Raw genomic sequence first — 22,800 nt, 5'->3', positions numbered from 1 at the left:
GTGTTCTCGTTAAGTGTGCTTGAGTACTTTTACCCCCCAGAGTGTATTGTGATTACGCCCCAGCCAAGTTGTTTGTGGTGCATGAACATATTCTGAACTACAACACAGCTTGTAGTAGTCAGACCATGACTGTGACATCTTTTTCATATCTCATGTGAGCTGTCATGATAGGTGGAATGAATCAGACACTCGCTGTGAAGAGCAGCAGGTGCAAACAGTTAAAGACGGCTGAGTGGGCAGCAGATGTTCCCAAGTTCAAAAGCATCACTGGGGCAAAACTAAATACTGGGGTAACGCTATTATGACATATACAAATGGCTTTTACAGTAAAAAGTATTGTATAGAATATACATCCCAACAGATGATCAAGCTCATACGTTTGCTTTAACTTTTGTAAGTTTCTGCAAAATGTTTCCTACATTCGGTATGTATTTGCATATAACTTAATAAGCTTCACCTTGTATTTATTTTTTAATCGGCTAAAGAACTTGCCGTGAGACATCTCATTATAACATCAGAGCTCGTCTGAGAAACCAGCAGCTCACTTGCCTGTTTCTGTGCTGTTCAAGCTGCTGCTAACTGGATATTGATGCATGACATTCGCAGTCACACCAATTAGTTTGACAGGCTGCGGCTTTCACCCGATATCTGTCAAAGACCCATACAAACATAACTCAACTCCTGATTCACTTGTGAAAAATGGGAGGGGTGGTGATGCCATAAAAATAAAAATTCAAGCCTACATGTTACTATGAAAGATGTTAAATGTTTGGATTGATTACAGAGGAGCTAAGCTGTCACTGAATTGCGTTTTGGGTGAAACAAGGTTTGTTTGTTTTTTTAATTCTGCAATGTTTGAAATATTTAAACCATAATACTTGCTGCTCACACTCTATTATTGCCAGTGCTGATATGGTTTTTCGACAAATAAACTACTTAAAAATTCACAAGAGCTCACTGACTTCTTCTCCCTCATTGAACAATTCAGAATTTATCAATATGCAAATACAGTATGTTTCTTTCAAAAATGTAACTGCTGGATGTAAAATGTCTCTGGATCTCTGGACTGGATCACGATTGTCACAACCTCATGCTCGGAGGTGCACCTCTTAAATTGAAATTTAAGGTGAATGCGGAAAAATGTCAGCAGATGGATGTGAAAACAGCTGCACATACATCATCCAGCACCACGAAGGTCAAACATTCAAGTAGCAGAAAGCAAAACACATTTTTGAGTGGAGGGGGACTTTAAAAAATGGCCGAAATCAGAAAAGCAAACAAAAACTCACTCAGTCGCTTCTTCAAATTTGGCTTATTTTGTGCCAAATTCATACCTGTTTTTGATGGATTTTTGTGGATGTTTTGATGCTTTTTTTTTACTGACAGTTGCATCAAGGAGCAAAGTACTAACCTTTCAGAGCCACCTTTCAAGCCAACAGGAGTTGACGTTTTGGTATTGAAGATACATGTCTGATGGTGTATTCCTTTAAGGTCTAGAACATGGGTCACTAACAGGCGGACCGTGGTCCGAGTCCGGACCCAGACGCCGTCCTATACGGACCCGGACCTATAATCAATAAATTATTAAGGGGTTTTAAATTTTGATGGGGCGCTTCCATTTTAACCGGCGCAGCTTTTCTAGTCTCTAGTCTAGTCGCTGGTTTAGCGGCTCAAGAATCTCACAGACCAATTGCATACGAGTTACGCCGGCCCACGTGACGCTACTCAGCCAATCAAATCTGTGCATTCCAGGCGCTAAACATTGCGACTCTGAATACAGACAGACGAGAGAGGTGAGAGGCGAGTGACCGATACAGTCTCTCTGTGAAGTCAAGATGTGAAACAGTTCACAAAGAAAAAGGGAAACTCAAGCTGCTGCTACACTTTATTTTGTTTTTCTAAAAAAAAAAAATTAAGATGCACAATTTTTCTAAAGCTATTTTATTTATTTTGCCTATTTTATTTTGAAATGCAGCCCTTCTTTTACTTAATGAGAGAAGAACATTATACATATCTGCAGTACTATATATCTGTAGAGTTCAATGTTAAGCGACAATAAATACTGTCAGAATGTTTTTGAATTGTACTTTCTTTATTTGATCTGACAGTCAGTTGTTGATCACATGCAGACGTTGATGCAACTGCTAGGCTACTTCAATATTTATCACACTAAATCACAATGCAGGTTAGACATTATGATGTTCTGGACCTTCGCTTGAGGACATTTTCTCTTACTGGACCTCTTCGAACTTTAGTTGAATACCCCTGGTCTAGAAAGATAAGTCTGGTGATGTCCTGTACTTATTGTCAAGAAAGAATCCCATGAAAACTACTAACAGGTATTCTCTGTATATCCAAAGCCTGATATATGTTATTCCTTCTCTGTTGACCAAAACACATCAATGATCCACACTGTTGGTATCTCACCGAGCAGCAGCGAAGCCTTTCCTGTCAGAAAAGTGTTTAAACTATCAGCAATAACAATTAAAGGGTTTCTTCAGCAATTTAGTATCGCACTTTCATAAAGTTGAGGGACTTAGAAGAGACAGATTGAAAAACAAGAGAACAGTGCACAAATCAAAGCAGCAGGGGTCGAGACATTATAGCCCCGAGCGATCCTGTACCTCCCACGATCTATCAAACTCCACACCCCAGGTTGTCTGTCAAAAATGTGTTGCCTCTACACCCAGGGTGAGATAATCCTGATGATATCATCAAGGGTTTTGTTTTCCTCAGACTTGACAAAGCTCTTCTGGTACCATTAAAGACATACATCTATTTTCACAAGCTGAGCAGTACATGCATAAAACCTGTGTGGTGCATATCAAGCTTTACAGTTCAGTGCACATAAGAAGCTCTTTCTGTGGCTGCAGTGCACCGCGAGTTAGTACAGGAAGGATTTTTGTAACGCCCCGTCCTGTTCGTCTCTTTTGTCTGATTGTTCATGTTTTATGTTGTGTGTTGCACATTTCCTGTTTTATTTTGTAGTACTTACCTCCTCCTCTCGTTTCAGACGCTTCACTTCCTGCCCTCGTGTGTTTCCCGCCAGCATGATTATCTGCCCGGCCCTGATTAGCTTCACTTGTCCCTCATTAGTTACTCACCTGGGTGTATTTAGTCTGCGTTCTCCTCTCCTTCTGCAGCAGTTCATCTTTGTCCTCCGTGATAAGTGTTCCAGCGTCACTCCTAGTGTTTCATGTCTTTGGTTTTCTGGATTTTGATCTCCTTCGGTTTGACTACGCCTCTGCTGACTGCTGCAATCTGAAGAATAACTGGCTGAAATATTTTGAATTATGGTGTGTGATCACAAAAGGCTTCAGACGACGGTCACAAGTTCCAACCTTTTATTTGGATTATTTACATGTGTTGTAAAGGCCTCTGGCACCCTCTCAGTGCAGACAGAGGAGTCAGCATCATTACCGTCATCGCACAGTATGCACAAGTCATTAAAAATAACAGCAAAGACTATTCAACATCAGCATGTAGAAATCTGACAAGATGGGGTAGGAAAACAGGGAAAAGGTGAAGCTTGGGGGAAGAGAAGTAAGAAGGTAAACAAGAGCTCAGAGTGATTCCTCTGATCTACCTGAGCTTCTTATTTGGGAGTGAAAAGTAAAATCAAATGTAAACATTATGAGCCAAATCTTATCTGCTGCCATATCTTTGTCGATCTGTTGAACACACCACAGTTTCCCACTTTTTATTGTAGCATGTAGCTCACCTTTACATAAACTGATGTCTAAAAAATGTAGTAAACCTGCTGTAATGGCTAATCATTCATGGGATTATAACAAGTATATACAAGGAGGTACAATGTACAATATAGCCTATGTAATGATGAACTTCATAACACCATCAACAAACTTACTGTCAAGATGGTAAGTCAATCCTAAACTGAACCAAGATGTGGCAAAAATTAAAGAGTTTATAATCAGATCCCATTTTGAGTTGTAACTTGTTTTCACTCCCAAATCCGGATGACGACCATCATGCAGCGACTCGCTGCCTCCTACTAACTAACTGGAACTGTTAAGTTTATAGGAATAAATCTCATTTGGGAAATCCGCTTGTTTACTTTCTTCCTTTTGATAAAATTGCAGTAAGTCAGTTTGACTGTCAACAGAAGATACTTCGTTCTCCTCATCTTTAACAGGAGAGAGGAGAGGTTCAGGAAGAGGAAAAACAAGAAGGGAGGGAATAAAAGAAAAGAGGGAAGGACGATGGGACAGGAAAGAAAAGTTGAAAAGTACATATGAAGACAGCAGAGAAAAGAACGAGAGGAAAGACAATAAAAGAACAGATGAAATAAAAGTGAAAGGTGAAATCGAACAAGGATGAAGATGGGATGAAGAGGAGAGAAGAGAAAGGGAAAGAAGGATGACAAGAGGGGAGAAAGAGAGATGAAGAGGACAGACAGGAAGTCAAAAAAATATAGAAGGACGAAAGAGAAAAAGATAAGAACAAAAAAAGAAAGGTGTCGAAAAAAGGAAGGTGGCGTGTAAATACGCTTGAAGAAGAGAAAAGAAGAATGACGTGGGGAGAGGTAGTCAAGACAGAAGGAAGGAAGATACGTTCAGATGGAAATGCAGTGAGAGGGACGGGTCTTTTCAGGGACAAATTCACATTATCAACAGCAGCAAAGCTCCTTCCATCGGTTTCCTCTATTTTGACCTTTTTCGACTGAAATAACGGCACGGTGGCAACATACTGAGGCAACTGTCAATCAAACTGATCACGCCACGTCCACACAGATTTTTGTTTAACTCATAATAAATTCTAGACAAAAAAAAAATACTTGGATAGATTCGGAACCATATTTTCAGGGGCTTTAAGCAGATTAAGCAGCAAATTCACATTTTCAGAATACCAATGTTTTTTGTTTTGCTTTTTGAAACCACAAACCTCATCATTTCTTGCAATTCTCATGTGTCAACGCACCAACAAGGAGAGGACATTGCACAACTTTAATGTACTCACAATCTTCATCAAGAAAGCTCTATAAAAAGCTAGTAAGTGGACCTCAAATCAGATCAACAATGCATGTACCAGGTCATTGATGAACTTCAAGCTCAACCGTTCGTTTTTTATGAACTAAAACCAGTGTCTGCCTGGAATGACGGAAATGTCTGGAATGTTTCAGGAAAACAATTAGCACTAAAGTGAAGTGTAGTGGTTTGTAGTTCATGAACAAAACCACTAGTATTATCTTTACTGTGCATATGAATCCAGCCAATGTGGACAAATGTCTCTGGTAGTGAGCAAATTTAATTTCACAACCTGTTATATCTACAATAATAGTAACATTTAAAGAAATAACTATTGAGAAAATACACTTTTGACAGACATTGTGTTTTCATAGGGTTCTTTTGGCAGCAATTGATTCTTATTCTTACTTGTAAACCAAAGACATGTTTGCATGAGTTTGTTCCGACAGGTTCAGAGGTCACTGGATGGGGCTCAGCATAGTGAAGTCATCATGTAATCTTGTATAAAAGCCTCGTATTCCAAGTTTGATCTTTTTTTTATTGTTGATTTGAACCCTTTCAAGGTTTGATGGATTCATGCGCAATAAAACCCCATGTGTTATTTGTTCATAACTCCCTATAAACTCAAATACATAAGTACTCATTTGAAATACAAATCACCCTTGTAACAACTGATAGTATAATTTTAAGATAATGAACATGTGGTCATGTGTTCATAATTATTAATAAAACCTGTTTATATTACCACATTGTGTCTCAGGTTTCTCTAACCGCTGACTTCATGTTGAGTTCCCAAACTTATGATAATACCTTGTCATGTAGTAAAAATCCAATGCGACCTCATCTGGGGTGCCGACCCCCAGATTGAGAAACAATAGCATCACACCGCAGCTTAAAAATGATTACTTGATAAGGGGTGTACAGTCTCTTATATCTGATGATGTTATTAATAACCAGAGTTTACATCAACTGAACAATGTGACCAAAAACACGTTTCATTAACATTTCCAACTCATTTTGAAAGACCTCCTGTTTGGACGACTTACCGACATTATCCTGTTGTTTAATACACTGCATTGGAGCTCGGCCACAATTCAACAATGTTATATCAACTTTCATTAGAATAGTTTTGTGGTGGAAGATTATGATTTACACACGTGAAGAAATGTTTAGGACGTAGTGGAATATAGTTCATCGCCTTGAAAGGTAACACATTAGCACACACAGCTCAGGTTTGTCCATCACCAGGGAGGTTTGCAAGGAGACGTCACCTGTGTTCTCTAAGGTGATCTTCACCATGTTACATTTCACAGTAGTTTGAGCAGGAGAGCCAAATTATGTGGAGGTCAGAAGTGTTTTGTTCAATAAGTGGTATCTTCAAGGCCTTTACCACATTCTTGAAAAAAAAAAAAAACAGCTGAATTTAAACCAAAATAAATGTCTATTTATTAGTGGGAACTCTCAAATCATATGATTGTCTGTAGAAAACAAAATCACATTTTTTGCATTTTTTACGTTCATCTGAGCTGCTGTGCACTGATAGACGGTCTTGGTTGTGCTATTATAATTAATTCATTGTGTAAATTGAACAATGCTTCTAGTTCCCCTAGTCATTACTACCAAATTACATACAGTTCTTTCCTGTTGAAGATTTATTTGATTACATATGTATATGTATATATCAACATTATAAACATTTTATGAAGTCCAGCCCTACATGGCATTGTCAGTTTCCTTTTGGGATTTTTTTTTTTCATTTTAATAGCAAAGTAATTTGCACTAACAAGGTTTCCAATCAACAACCAGCTCTGCCTCAGTATGTTGCCGGATCAGTCGTGTTCTTTAAAGTCCTGTAAAACAGCAGGTCATGTTCTGATGGACTCCGCCTTTCCCAAACGTGGCTGTGGTCATCTGCAGAGCTCTTCTGTCTGTGTGTGTGTGTGTGTGTGCGTGTGCGTGTGTGTTTGGGTGTGTAAAACCCGTTGGTTTAAGATGCGTTTTGACAGCAGCCTGCTGTTTTACTATCTCCCTGTGGCTCTGACACAGCATCGAGTCTGTCTCCATCACTGTGTGTTTTTCCGTCTGTGTGTGTGTGTGTGTGTTACTGTATGTAACTTATCAGTTTATGATGTGTTCTGACAGTACCCTGCTGTTTTAGTATCTTCCTGTGGCTCTGACAAAGTGTCAAGTTGGTCTCTCTGCTGTGTGTTTTTATGGTTGTGTGTGTGTGTGTGTGTGTGTGTCCAGCTCCCTGCTGTTTGATGGCCTTCCTGTGCCGTTATCCAGTTTTCTGTCTGTCCATGGCGCTCTCTCTGTCTCTCCCTCTCCGTCTGTCTGACTCTTCCTCCATTGTCCACACTACTTTTAAACACAGAGGACAGACAATTAACAACAGTGCAAATAAACATTTGCAGTAATCAATCACAATCACACATAGATTACAGAGACAGACTTTTAAGCACAAGACTGTTGTGTACAAACAGCTTAAAATGACATTCAGCAGCAAAGCAGGAAGTAGCATGATGTTCTTCTGGGACAGTGACAGTTCAAAGTGGACGTTTCGGCACATAAAATGATTGTTTCTGATGAATGTAGTTCGCAGTCTATCCGATACCAACAGTATATTATCTACTTTATTGTTTAGATGTAACAACTTGTAAGCAGAGAAAAGGTTTTCAGATAATTCAAGAATAAAACTGTAAATCAACCCTCGGAGATGAGACTGAGATTAAACTGTAGGCCTTCATTTTATTGCACACTATTAAGACTTTCTGGGATATGATCAATTCAAAGTGGTTTACATAATACATTCAGACAAAAAAACTGTATAAATGACAGAATACAATGGAAGGCATGAAACAACCAAAGAAAAATAAACAAAACTAAGAGTCTACATCCATGCTAGCCGCTCTGTGAGGCTGTACTTAGGATCAGTGGTGCTTTGATTAAAATTGCTAACGTCAGAATGCTAACATGCTGATGTTTAGCAGGTATAATGTTTGCCATGTTGACCATCTTAGGTTAGGGTGTTAGCATGCTAATATTAGCAGTAGACACAAAGTACAGCTGAGGCTGAAGTGAATATCATTATTTTATTATTTCTGCAAGTATTTGGTCATAAACCAAAGTACTGGACAAATATACATTCTGACCTAATGATGGCGCTAGAGGAAAAGTCAGAGGATCACCAAAGTTATCACAAGTCATCCTGAGGGGGACGTGAATTTGTCCACCAAATTTCATGGCAATCCATCCAGTACTTGTTGAGATATATCAGCCTGGAACAAAGTGGTGGAATGACCAATCCACAGACCGGCAGACTAACATTGCCTCTGTGCTGCTAGCATGGCTAAGAAAAAGTGAAAACAATAAAACATGATGAAGTGAGAGATTCAAATTTATAGTGTAGACGTAACAAAAGTTGAATTCAAAACAACATCAAACACATGCTGTTTGGATACAAATTTCACAATTCTTGTTATATTTTGCCAAAACTGTAAAAACACAAGCTGGTTTTCCAACTGGGCAAAGGGGGCAACTGCCCCGCGGCCCCAGAAAGCTTACTGTGGGTCGAGCTAATCTAATTGAAAAAATTTGTTTGCAAATATGCGCCGGTAAAGCAGAACATCCACTCACATTGTAAGGGCCTTGAGATGGCCCTGCTTTATTACTTTATTACTGTTCTGAAAAGGGCCCCTGTGTCAAAGTCTAGTCGGTTGAGCGTCATTGTTGCTGTTTTGTGCTTGTTGCACATATAAAATATTGAACTATTCTTTTAATATTTTATACTACAAGAAACAGAAAGAAAAAGAGAGGAGAAAATGAGGATCCTGGAAAGCTTGAAAAAGCAGAGCTGATACATTTTCAAATATTCTGAGAATCCATCTCAGATTTACTGTTGTTCCCTTGGACGTTACGAACTGTTGGAACATCAGGTGTGTAAATCAAACCTGCTGGGTTTAACATATTTGAATCAGTTTCTGACAGATTGGTGCACTTCCACTCGTTTATCCTCCTCCACACTGAAGACGTTTAATGTTCATGCTTGCAATACATTTTTTGGATCCACAGCTTTAAATTGTTGGTTTGAAATTATATTTTTTAAAGGACAGCTACAGCTTTGATTTGCCAAATGTGCAGTATCGCAGTGTTTGTGTTTTGCTTGTTGTTTTGTTTTATATCAATCAGAATAATCAAATTCAATCCAATTCAATTCAATTTTATTTATATAGCGCCAAATCACAACAAAACTAATTTTATTACAGAGAACCAACAGTTCCACCATGAGAAAGCACTTGGCGACAGTGGCAAGGAAAAACTTCCTTTTAAGAGGCAGAAAGAGGCCAAATCTAGGCTCAACTGTGCTAAGCTAGTTTGTGGTCTTGCTAAATGCAAAGCTGTGGTAAAGTGTTTCTGGGGATTGGAGCGTCAGGGTGCTTTAGTGGTCTAAGAAGCATACAGTACCGAGTACCACTTCTTTTCACATTTCCTGTTTGCTTCTTGACTGTGTACTTTGGCAAAAATGTAATAAAATAAATCAAAATCTTTAAAAATGTTTCGGGGCATCATTCACATAGTTAAAAACAGCCACTTACTGGGACACCCTTGACTATTAAGACAAAGACATGAAGACAGCGGAAAACAATTAAAGGAAAACACTGGTGTTGTTTTATTGTTTTATTACCATCAACAATGAAAAAAAATAGTCTGTTGTCCACAAAGCACAGAGAAGAGCCATACTGTTGCATTTGGACGATTTTTATTATGACAACCATGCAAAGTGAAGTTTATTCCCCTCAGTTCATCAAACTGGCAAAATAGTACAAACACAGATGCTCAGCACACACAGTAACGTCTAAGACAGTCAGACGGGCAAAAATAAAATGCAGTGCACACTCAGTAGATCACCCAGGATCAAAGACGGCACTCATCCATCAATTTAATCGCTGTGCCACAAACACAGAAACAAAACCTTCGGGTAAAATCGCATCTGACCTCTTATTATTGACTCTGAAATTAATTAAAAACCCTTTTACTTATGCAATGTGCTACTCAAACATGCAGTTGTTCTTCCTTCCTTTGAACTGCTATTGTCTGACATGTTTCACTGATGTCTGTGTATGTTGCTAGGGAAATAGCAGTAGAGTGACCTTAACGGAAGAATAGTGACGTTTACAACGCAGATATAAAGTACTGAATATAGTGTCAAAGCTCACCTGACCACTCAGTCGTGTCATACTGGCATTAAGGAATGCACGTTAAGCAAGCGCACCATAACTTTTAAAACGAGGATGTTGCCAAGTGAGTAACCAGTAAAACAACAAGATTTGTGATGCAATGTTCTCTGATAGACTCATAGACTCACTGTACAGCACCGTTAGCCAATAACTGGTGAAAAAAGTGGAACATTTAGCAGCTAAAGAGCCAGATAATTATTTGCAGGAGTTGGAGGAGACCAAACCAGAGTTACAAGGAATGTGAATATTTGCTATTCACACCCGGCTGTATACACTATGGCAGAGACATGCTATTTGCACCGTTTCTCAACATTAACCACGTGTCAGAAAACATTTCTGTCAGAAAGCCTAACCAAGTAGTTTTGGTGCCTAAATCTAACCAAACTGCAACTGTTTCAGAACGTTAACCACGTGTTAGAAAGCCTTTAGTTAAGTTTAGGACCATGGTTCGGGTAAAATTAAAAGTTTCTCACAGGATTCAAACAGTGGTCTTAGGGTGACAGACCTGTGTTCGATCCACTCAGCCATTCCTCTGACCCTACACAAGGTATGGTCTTTGTCGCTCCTGCCGGTGTGTAACTATTCGTATCCGGGTGATATTTGACTTTTATTTCCGGGCGGACTCCAAATGAATGCTAATGTTGCTCTATGTCTGCTAGATGTGTAAAAAGGCAACATTTGCCATATGAACTTTACTAGGTGATAATGTGACAAGTGTTATGTTTGTCACTGTTTCGCTGCTCCAAGTGAACAAAAAATAAATTAGTGCAGCTTTAACCCATAAGAACCCATGGTGACACCAGTGTAACACACACTTCAAAGGCCCCAGAATCTTCCTTATACAGCTTTGTGCTTGATCTTAACTCATTAAGTCCCTAAGAGACATATACGAAACATCCTGGTGTGGTGGTGATGTCACAGTCATGTGACTGTGGCAGGTCGGGACCTTTTCAAAATGGTGGTGTGACATGTAAACACAAGTGAAGGAAGCAGATAATTTCAAAAAGCCTGTATTTTGATACTGAAGGTAAGTTAAAACCCATTTAACGATTCTAATGATTTAATAGTGTCTCCTGTATACAGTCAACCTGTTTTGACCATATTTCTTGAACAAATTAATATAAAACAATAAAACAAGTAAATTTACCATAAACGCCCAATGTAACGTATATGTACCATCACAGATCTTTGACATTAAGGGGTAGTATAAAAAAAACACATCAGAAATGTCTTCACTGTGGTCCACTTGGTCTGTGGTGTACTCCCCATAATTTTCCTTTGAGGGGAAATGGGTCTGGGTTCTTATGGGTTAAAGAATCTGTCTGAGGACAAGAATCTGGGCTCGGATAAAGCTTAATTTTTGGGGCTGTCCAACAACAGACACCTGTACATGGGTCACCAAACTTTCAGTAAACTTGTTATCCATCATGTTCGACAGAGTTTGTGTTGCCATGATGGCCCATGTGCGAACAGTATGATGGACTCAGCACTTAAAATATGATGTGACGTGTTCCATCTGAGCCGAGTGCGAGAGGAACCCTGCACAAATAAAGGCTTTGATGTGCGAGTGTGGAGAAAGTGAAGAAGCTGGACTATTTGGAAAAGTACTGAAAGTCATCAGCAACATTTCCACACTGAAGATTATCTGTCTTTGTGATGCTGCTGCCTCCTCTGCTGGAGAACAAAGCACTTTTCCCTCTTCTGTGGTGCACTTTATTGTCAGGAAGACCAAATAGTGCAGAAATACACTCCTGTTAGGACTCTCACATGTAAAACTCTTGGCGCAGAACCGGGCGCCACAAGGGCAGCAGTCTGCCTGATGTGATGTATTTAAGGGCCTTTTGTGCTGCTTTTCATGCACAAGGACTATAAATCAATGTCACCCTTCACATGGAAGTCATTCTTTGGCTGAATTTGTACACCTTTTTCAAATTGTGCCTTGCCTGATGATTTTACTGCCAGTGTGACGAGTTGAAATCCACTCATGCTAAAAATGTATGGAATTGATGATGTTATATGGCACTTTGGACAAAATCATCCCTATAAAGACTAATGTTATGCAACTGTAACACTGACATATGCTTTACATTACCACCATGCCCTGTTTCCTTCCCTCGTTTAACCTATGTGAAGCTCCAGTTTCTCTCACTTAATCATCAATATTCAAACACATATATTATCCCCTATTCTTCTCATTATTATTATTGCTATTATTATCTTTATCAATGTTAATATTATTACCACTACCATTACTATTATATTACATGTCTATGTGCATCCTTAGAAATCATGTAAAATAAACTTCAGAACTTGTCTAATAATCCATATATTTAGAATTTATCTAAAGTATCAAAGTTTTCTTATTAAGGAGACCCAAATTAAATAAATAAACAAGATATTATGCAATAAATAATCAAAAGTACGAATGCAGACACAATATGTATTATAAACATACAATTGGAAAATAATCCAATGAATTAAAAAAGGATGAAATAACATTTTACAATTTTAAGCTGAGTTTTGGAAAATGTTATTGGATTACGTCACAATTTCATGGTTGAATTGTATTTTTTTGGTCTGCATTTATTCTTATGCTTATTTATTTCACAGTGTCAAGGCAAGTCAATTTTATTTATATAGCCCAATATTACAAATCACAATTTGCCTCAGGGGGCTTTATAATCTGTACAGCATACAACACCCTCTGACCCTCACTTTTAAAAAGTGGAATTTGGATCCCTGCATCACTGACAATTCTCTCTGCACTCAGATGTTTGCTGTGTTTTGAAAAACTGTGGACACACGAGCAAAAAAACAGGGAAAATTGCATAAAACATTTTTTATAAAAACTGAAAATGTATTGTACCCCTGACATGCCACTTGATGGCATTTCTGAGGACCTTAACTTACAAATATGGCACAAAACATGTAGTGACTCTGGCCTGTAAATGAGGACTGGAAACCATGGACCACAGAACAGAACAAAAAGAACAAAAACCTACATGAGCTGTGTGCTGGGAAGCGAGGTTTGTTCATGTGCAATATAATATATATATATATATATATATATATATATATATATATATATATATATATATAATATAATGCTTTGCAGTGCAACACAAAAATATGGAAGCCCTGAGAGGCAAGTGAGCAAAACAAATTCTGGTGATCCATTTTCTAAGTCAACTCTAAATGTTTTTTCTCTCCTGTGCTTACGACTGAACAGGTGAAAAAGAAGTTTTTTGCCAGGATAATCTTTCAAATTCCTGAACAATTCTCAACTGTGAAAACAGGTCTTTGCCAAGAGAAACATTTTTTCCCCCCCGAGGATCAAATTACTTTTTATTTTCATCTGTGAAAATAGGTGAATGATTGTGATTTTTTTCAGGATCATTGTTTTGTTTGTAATGTGCACCACTACCCCAAGTTCTAAACAGGAAATATAAAGCATTTATGTTTTACTCCAGGGCAGTTTTAATTTCTCCATGCATTCATTCTAAACACAAGGTAGTAATACTGTACTGTATATTCACAGATTAGCGCTGATTAAAATACATTTCTAGCCAAAAGAAAGACATGATAGTAATGTTACAGAACTTGCCAACACACAAGATTATTATTATTAGCAAAAACGTCTTTGTCACCTGTTCTTAAGTCGTAAACAGAGGAGAGAAAACAACTTAGATAAGACTTAGAAAATAGATCACCAGATTTGTTCTTCCTGTCAGGGCAGAGTTTTTCAATAAGGACTTGAAGTGAAAAGTTGTTTATGCTCCTAAAAACATCAGTGTGTAAAAAACCTGAAAGGATAATTCATCACTTTGCTAAATAGTAAGGAGGACGCTGCCCTGCTGTATCCATGCAGTCCTGCGCCTTTGGTCTTTAATTTAATTGAGGAAAGACATTTGGAGAAACTGAATCTCTCCTTTAAACTCCACAGGAGCTGATCCTGCTGTGAGATCTGTGTGACGGCTTGTCAAACTAAAAATGTGAAAATGATTAAAATCTGTTTAAAAAGTGACAGATGTCTAGATTACATGTAAGTAATGTTTTTTCAAACAGCATTTAAATGATTGTATTTCAGTGCAGCAGGCCCCAAGAACACACAGAAATTTAGAGACCACTTGAATAAAAGTGTTTTTTGTAATCTTAGAATAGTCTTTTGAAGGAGCCTCCGTCAATTGAAGTGACACAAATATCAGAACCCAGGTGTGTGGTGGGCTTTTGACCTGCTCTGCGCAGCAAACCTGACTGTTCCTCAGATAAAATGTGCAAAACTGCTTCTCTGGTGTGTCCTTTGATTACTTCCAAAGTTATGTTAGCAAATTATGGCAGATTTCTTGTAAATTGAATATAACATGAAAAAAACACTGTGTGGTCCTTTAAGCCTGACCTTATAACCCGACCGTAACCAAAGCTGTTTTATTTTCCTAAACTGGGGGTTCAGTCTTCGTGTCACTTGACGGGCACTTGAAACTACTGTGACCAATTCTTGGTATTATCTCAAACCCCCTTTCATGGCAGAGAAATGTACCTTTCACATTATATTTGTTCCTAACGCATAATCTCTGCAAAGGAGTGTGCGCTCATTTCATAAACTACAGTGGGCCCCTTTTCCTGGAAAGACCTTGACTTAAAAGCAGACAGTCGACTCAGTGAGGATTTGGAGGCTGAGTCCATTTTTCATTGTAGATCAGCCACAAAGAGGGAAGACTGAGGGAGCGTGTACGTCAGGTTTGTGAAAGGGAAGCAGACGTTCCTGCTTTTCAGATTCGGTCTCTGAAAATGAGACCAGGAGATCACCTGATATCTAAACTATGTAGCAGTAGAGTTACTCCAAAAAGTAGCAGGTATCAGTAGAAGTTTCAGGAGACAGCAGCTGATAAATACTGATAAAGTGTGCCAGCTGATTGCTCAGGTGTATCAATGAAGCTGATGGTGTCACCGACCTGCACTGGTTATAAGATTAAACATCAACACATGTCAAAACCCAGTGCTCTCAACATCATGTCAGTAACTTCACTTCCTTACAAGCTTTAAGGTTTATATCTGCTAATGTCAAATGCTTCCTTAAGAAGCAGGATGTCTCAATATTTACATTGTTTACTTTTGTGTTTTCGTATATATTGTCCATAAATGAGAGTCTTATATACAATATACAAAAACACAGTCCAAAGAGAGAGCCAAAGTCCCGATGGCACGCCTGGGCTGACCTCTGTTTCACAGGCTTCTGTGACTCACTCTGCATTTCCTGCAGTGTGGACTTGTTTAACCTGAAATATTCAATAAACAAGGAATTCCTTATCTAATCATCTCCCTTTGGTTAGGGAATTTACACCACTTAAGTACTCTACCAACTAGGGTGTGTTCTGCATTATCACCTTATCCTGTCACCCTTTCCTGCAGAGGGGTCCTTTCTTTCGATTGAGACATAAAAGAAAATACTTCCTCTGGACCTCCTAACAATAATCTAACAGGTTAATCTGGCCAGGATAGATGATGTAAATTTAGGGTTAGGGTTATGACGATGTACTTATGTTGTCGATAACCATATTGCATCTGATTCAGCACTTCGTGCTTTATATGAGTCTTGCTCTTGCAAAATTTAATCACGTATAACGTTACTTGAAACAAGTTTATTAAAGAAACTGAAACATCACATTTGGTGCCAGAAAGACTGAATAAAACAACTGTTTTATGACCTTGTGTTTCACATGAAGAAGTTTAATAAGGTAGTCATATTTTGTATTACAGTTCTTCAGTCTTGAAATGCTATAAGCTAAGAAAGCTATGACGTCCTGTTCAATAAAAGCAGCAGGACTGCTCTGTGATTAGACAGAACGGCCTCGACCTCAAAGAAGAAAAGAAGAATTTCACTACAGGGAACAATATTAAAACAGCTTATTTGTTTTAATTTTGAGTGGCGTGATCAAGTTCATGAGCTGGACTTGAATCCACATTCTTGATATGCTGTACGGAGGCCAAGTTGTTGTTTTTTCCCCTCATATCTTGCCAAAGCAATTTGCCTCAGATGATCAGATGTAGAGATACTCTGATAACGTCCTGGTTCATAAACACTGAGGGCCTCCTTTTTCAGCTGTATCTGTGTACATTATCGAACACGAGCCGGTGGGGTCAATTACAAAAATATACACGTGTTGGAGTTTCAGACATTTGTGTATTGAAAAGAGTTTCCTGCCAATTTCAGGGAATCAGATGCTTTGTCAGCATTTAAATCAACATGTAAGAACACATACCCCCCCTGAAGAACACCAGTACATTTGAGTTCACCTTAGACCCTGTTTGATAATATTGAAAGGGTCTGTTCAGCCAAACACAGGGAGGGTAATCATACGCACAGAACCTGTGCTGTAGGTGCAAGGCTAATGGAAAACACCATCAATGAAGAGTAACGCCTACACACAGTCAGTGTGCAAGAAAACAATATGTATACATTTTGAACCTTGCAGAAAGGTTTTGTTCCCTAACCCCCTCCTTGTACAGTGGAAGTGGATTTTCATTTGTGGTGCTGAAATCATTAAAAAATGACATATGAAAGACGCAGCAGCAAGTGCCGCCTTTCATTACGAAAGTCAAGTTTTAGTCAAGTCTAGTGGAAACATGCAGCTTCCAAAGTCATTGTGAGTGGGATAATTAGAGAAACAAATGTATACGTTCAACATTTTAATAGTGAATGGAAATCTAAGAAACTGTCATTTCGTTCCTGAGACTCACAAAAAACATTTGACAACATATCTGTATAATATTAAACATGACAGGATGAACATGAGTTGCAGAAACTGGGGAGTAAGTCTGTATTTCTTCTGTAACAGCAACCCCTGTTCCCAGTGTGTGTGTGTGTGTGTGTGTGTGTGTGTGTTGCCGTGGGCGTGGCTCCCTTCCTCACTCTCCTGGCTCCCTGGTCACCGGCGCACCTGTCTCCCATCAGCTCGTCACCTCTCCCAGCCATCACATCTGCCATCCATCAACTCATCAGCTCTGCAGTATATCTACCCCGGCTCTTCAGCCACTCATCGCCTGATTGTTGTGTAACCTCAGCGGTAGCTACTTTTCAAGGCCGACTCAGCTATTCTGTGTCTCTGTACTAGTTGTTACTAATACCTGCCTCTCTGTGTCCAGGACCACCTTCAGCCTGCCCGTCTTCCTGCCTGCCTGCCACCACCCTGCCTCCCGGCTGTCCTCATCTGCCACGCTTCCCTTCACTCCACACTCACGCCAGCCTCGTCCTCCATTGCCTTCGCTCTTCCCTGTTGCCTTTGGATTTCATTCCCCTGCCGTCAGCTCTACATCCCAGATTCCCTTTTAATAATGAAACCTCACCTTACCCAAATACAACTCTGTCCGTGTCCTGCACAAACGTCAGAAAGGGCTGAGCTCAATCAAAACCAGACCTTTGACTTTCTGTACACTTGCTGAGGCGTGTACGTCTGGCTGCATATGAGGGTGTGTGCATGTATATGTATGGCTGGATGTGTGCATGTGTAACTTTTTGCCCTCAGCCTGCGGAAAAATGTATTTCACAATATTTACATTTATTAATACAGTGAAAAATGAGACATTAATGTGATTTAAAAGATGGGGAAACGATCAAATGTGTGGAAATTCGGGGAAACGATCAAATGTGTGGAAATTCAGGAAATGCAGAGCCTAAAGAACCACACTGGCTATTTTGGAGTGTGATATGTTAAAAGTGCATCCACACGTCCTGTAACCCGGATTAGAGAAACGGACGACTGTAAAGTCGCCGGTTGGATCCCTGGACCTCTGAGGTGCCCTCGAGCAAGAACTTCACCCCCAAATGCTCCAGTGGAGCTGCTCGGTGTCCAGCAGGTCAGCGGATGTACTGACAGATTGTGTGAGTGTGATCAAGACGTTCTTGATACAGAAAGTCTGGCACTCGACAACACTCCCCTGGTTAAATTGAGATAAAAAAAAAAATCATCTCCATTTGTTCTGCTGCTTTATCAAAGTTCCAAAAAATTGAATATGACTGATTTGGCCTTTGTTTGATAATTTCTTCTTCCTTGAAGTCGGGTTCAAATTAGAAGAAGTCGAATCAGATTTACGTCCGATTTGCCCCTTCAAAGCACTACAGAGAATTCCACGCATGATCAGGTTGCCCCATATAATTTTGATATAAATCTGGTCTGAACATCACTGCTTTGCCTTGAACGAGTTGTCGCTACGTCTGGTGGAGAGAGATGCTAACACAATGCAAGACAAATCTACCAAGAGGCAAACGTTTTCACGAGAAGACTTCAAACAGATCGCGTTTCAGTCACAGAGTTTTCCATATCTTTCTATAATAAACTTTAATTTAAACTCAATAGACTTAACTGAGCTGGCACAGCTCTGAGAAGTCTCACATTGACATTTAAAATGGCAGCTGCTAAAACTTGTTTTATGGGCACCTGGGCACTAAATTTGACAGGAACGCAACGGCAGTGTATTTTAAGCAAAAGACCGTAACAGCACAGACAAAGAGGAGGACAGAGCGGCTTGTAGTTTTGAGTGTGTTTGCGATTTGAGAGGAAATTATCTGCGAAATGTCTCCTTGTGTGTGTGAGATGCTACCCAATTTCATGCAGAAACACTCACCTCTCATGGGTGAATGCAGTCCATCTCTGGCGATAGGCGACTGTTCTCCTAAACACAACAAAACAGAAGAAAAGATCAGAACACACACATAAATATGTACTGTATGTATCCAAGTATTCAGTGAAATTGGCCTCAGATTATGCTTATGTAAAAGGGCTACAGGAGAAGGCTGGAATTCGGAATATTTTTATGCAGATTTAGGAAAAGGAACCCAAGTTTTTGTTATTTACTGCAAATCTCTTGAGAGTCGAACAAAGTTATTTTTCTGCCATCTGTAGTCAACTACTGTGGAATTAGAAGGTCAGAGCTCAAACACTTCAAATACCACAAGCAGCAAGTACAACAGAGCATCAAATACACTGGAACATAAGGTGTTACAATGGGAAGGTATTATGAGCAATTAATTACTACAATTTAAAAAGCATTAAATCACGTAAAGCCTCTCAAAGAATCCATCAAATAGACGGTCACCAGTGAACTTTTGACCTTTGCACAACATACTATCTGTTATATACTCCTATCTACTGAAGAAATAAGTCAGGAGTCTCCCGCAGCCATGCTAGCTGTTCTATGAGTCTGTAATTACAGTGATTTCATGAGCTAAATGCTAACATCAATCATGGCTTAGTGTGTTCCCAATTAGCAATAAACACAAAGTGCAGCTGAGGTTGAAAGTTTTGCAGGTATTTAGTCATAAACCAAAGTACTCGACATTTGTGTAGCAAATTTCATGGCAATCCGTTTAGTTTCACTCAAAACCACAAATATGAAAAGTCATTAGGATTCATCCTGTGGGGATGTGTGACACAGTTTGCTTCCTGGGGTTGTGTGTTTAGTTCATTCAGTCATTTGTGTTTCACGTTTCCTGTTTTATTTTGTTGCTTGCCTGTGTTTCCCGCCTGTCTGCACCTGCCCCTCATTATCCCACCTTGCTTCTGTATTTAGTTTGTGTGCTTCCCTCTCTCCAGCGCCAGTTGGGGAAATAGGGAATAGGAGCAGTTAATACCGGCATATGGTCGTGGGTGTCGTCCCGCGTGTGCTCTCCCTCCTCCTCTTCCTCCTCTTCCTCCTCCTCCTCCTCCTCTTCGGCTTCGCTGTTCTGTCTGTGCTCCTCCTCGTCCTCCAGCTCTGAGCTCGACTCCTGCAATTCCTGCCACTCCTCCTCGCTCTTACACTCCTCTGCCTTCCTCAGCTCTGCGCCAACACACACAGACACAAAGACGCGAACATTAGAAAACTGTGAAAAGTATAAACTGATCTGACGCAGTGACGGCCGTGAAAACAGCTGGTCGAAATGAAAGGCGCTTCATTGTTTCCTCTCCTATCTCCTCTCGCAAAGAAATCATATAAACATCCTTTATGAGCGAAAAAGGAGAGATTGATTTGAGGTATTGATTAAGAGTTGATTTAAAAAAAAGTGTCTTGTGGAACAGTGATGAAGGAACAACGGATCATTATATCCAGAGCCAAAGTACAAACAAAAATACACACAATACTCATACTTATATGCTTAAATGATCCCAGGTAAGTGTCCTGTGTGAGTGTGTGTGTGTTAGAAATAAACGTAGAATTGCTCTGATTGGCTCTTATGTTTTTTGGTCACAAGCATGGGACTGAACAGGGCCCACCAAGACATTACCAGACGTTTAACCCTTTAACACCGAGTGTGTCGTCAGCGACACGTTTGCGCAAGCACACTTTGGATCACCATAATTACTTTACGCTATCGGAAAAATTCCAATGTTTCTGAAAGCTGGGACGTTGCGCTTTACAGCCAGGTTTAGGTTTAAAACCTAAGCCTCAAAATGTCCGCCTGGACTCAGCCGTAAACTTCTGACAATTACGGATGGAGGTGATGAGCAGGTCTTCTCATTAACGCTGGATCCTTGCCGTCAGTGGAAGCTGCATAACACTAAGGTCATCAGTGGCTGGTTGGGGTGCAACAAGCAGAGGAAAAGCATTTGTGTTTTCCTTACTGGCTCCCGACACTACTGCGGTGTAACAGAACAGGGTTAGACCGGATTCAGCGAGTGATCAACAGAGCAGCACGTCTCATTACAGGCCACTCTCTGAAAGACCACATAAAGATTGACAAGCTTCTGCAAATAGATGGTATATGTAGACAGCGTACAGAAAGTGGTCTTTGAATCCATGCGGCACATTGCCACCCCGTACCTGACAGAACTGACGAGGTGGGCTTCACCATTGGGCACTAATGGTCACACAAGGTCAGGAGCAAATACTCGTGGGACACACTTATTCCTTAAATCCATGCACCCAAAAATGCAGCCTGCAGTATTATGGTGCCACTATCTGGAACCAACGAGTCTGCAGGATTTTAAATGTAAAGTGGACACAAGAACATCAGAAATATCTGTACCCAGGACTCCCTGGATAGCAGTATTGACACCGAGACGATTATGACTTCGAGTCAACTAAAAATAATGACTTTGTATATTAGAATTGTACATACAAAACATACTAATAAAATATTATGTATTGTTATAGATTAAAATACCCAACACTAGTAGTATAAAGTAGTTAAAATTAGCACCACCTTGCATCAGAATTGACAATCCAATAATGTAAGGTATAATAACACTCACACGGTCCATGTTTCTACATAATGAGTACTTTCACTTTAAAAACTTTGCTGATAATATTTCTTTAGTTGTGCTTTTATAACATTTTGAATGCAGGACTTTTACTCAGCTCCTTCTCTCTCTGCAACAGCTCAAAAAGCATAGATTACATTGTGTTATAACCTTGATACTTCATGGCTTTCCCTAATTTTATGAGAATTGCTTATAAACTTGATTTTGAACTGATGACATGTTTCAAAAGTCCGATTCAGACCCCTCAGGGGATCAATCATTAATAACATCGCTATGTACGACAACATACTGTACATTTCTTTGGCTCTGAATGACTTTATGGTAAACGAAAATAATATATTATACTAGTATTATTTTTTACACGTACAGTAGGGGGGTCTGTGGTACCCTAAACAATGAGGGAGTACAGCCAATCTCATGAAAACACATGGGTGAAGCCTCCAACGAGCCCCAGCAAGGAACAATCTCTGGCGCCGCCTATGCACAAGAGCAACACCAATTGTTTGGCAACGTTTCAGATGTGGGCTGCGATTCAGAGGCCTGGAATCAGGCTGCACTCACACAACGCTTTTTTCCACACTCGGTTTTGTTTCTGAAGCTGCATCCCAGGCTCCTGGTGCAGATAGTTCAGTAGTTCAGAAGTTCAGTGTTGAACTCTGTCCAGCTCCACATGCTTTCAGAGAAACTTGGTCACAACTTAACACTGTACAGGCAGCTTCTGCTTTTCTCATCTTGGACTCTCTTTGTATCCTCTGGCTCTTATCTATGGTTTTGTATTTCGACAATTCTTCAGCAGTTACTAGTCGCTGCACTGGTTTGGGCGTCATTTTTAAGTACGTCAAGTAAGACAAAAATGTATTTACAACGTGGCTATATTTAAATACATTTTATTAGTTTATTTAATGGTTGTATGGAGGACGTTTTCAGTCCAGAAACAATGTGTTGTGTGTGTAGTTCTTTGATGTTTGCTCTGAGTATGCATATTTGAGTTGTCCTTGTAGTTTCTATTAATAAAGATTTATACTAAAAGAAAAAAATGTTGAGCAACTTTTAAAATACATCTGATTTATTTTGTCGTTAACAACATCTGTCCTCAACCTCGTGATGTTTTACAATAAGTTCAGGGTAAAGCAGTTTGTGAATTAACTATTCAGTTCCTCCAGCTCTAGTTTCTGCAAAAAAAGCTCAGTTCAGAGGCCACAATATACACACGATACTGATGACAAAAGATTCCTATGATGCTACAGTGAGCACTTATAGAAACCTGATTTTCAGAGCCCTCAGGTCAACCACATCCCCCTCGGACTGTGCAGGTCCAGAAATCTGAAGTCTTCTGTACAT

General features: G+C 39.5%; 1 protein-coding gene across 1 annotated transcript in view; it reads right to left on the bottom strand.

Annotated features, from left to right (window-relative positions):
* Window positions 1-18,847: 18,847 nt before the first annotated feature.
* raly (RALY heterogeneous nuclear ribonucleoprotein) overlaps window positions 18,848-22,800 on the bottom strand; it is a 90,723-nt gene continuing 86,770 nt past the window's right edge. The window contains 2 exon segments of the mRNA XM_070902805.1: window positions 18,848-18,892; window positions 19,851-20,038. Coding sequence (XP_070758906.1) covers window positions 18,848-18,892; window positions 19,851-20,038 — 233 coding nt within the window.

The sequence above is a fragment of the Enoplosus armatus genome, chromosome 3 (genome assembly GCF_043641665.1).
Source record: "Enoplosus armatus isolate fEnoArm2 chromosome 3, fEnoArm2.hap1, whole genome shotgun sequence".
NCBI lineage: Eukaryota > Metazoa > Chordata > Actinopteri > Centrarchiformes > Enoplosidae > Enoplosus > Enoplosus armatus.
The sequence above is the reverse complement of the archived record's forward strand: the minus strand, read 5'-3'. Positions and strand labels throughout refer to the sequence as shown.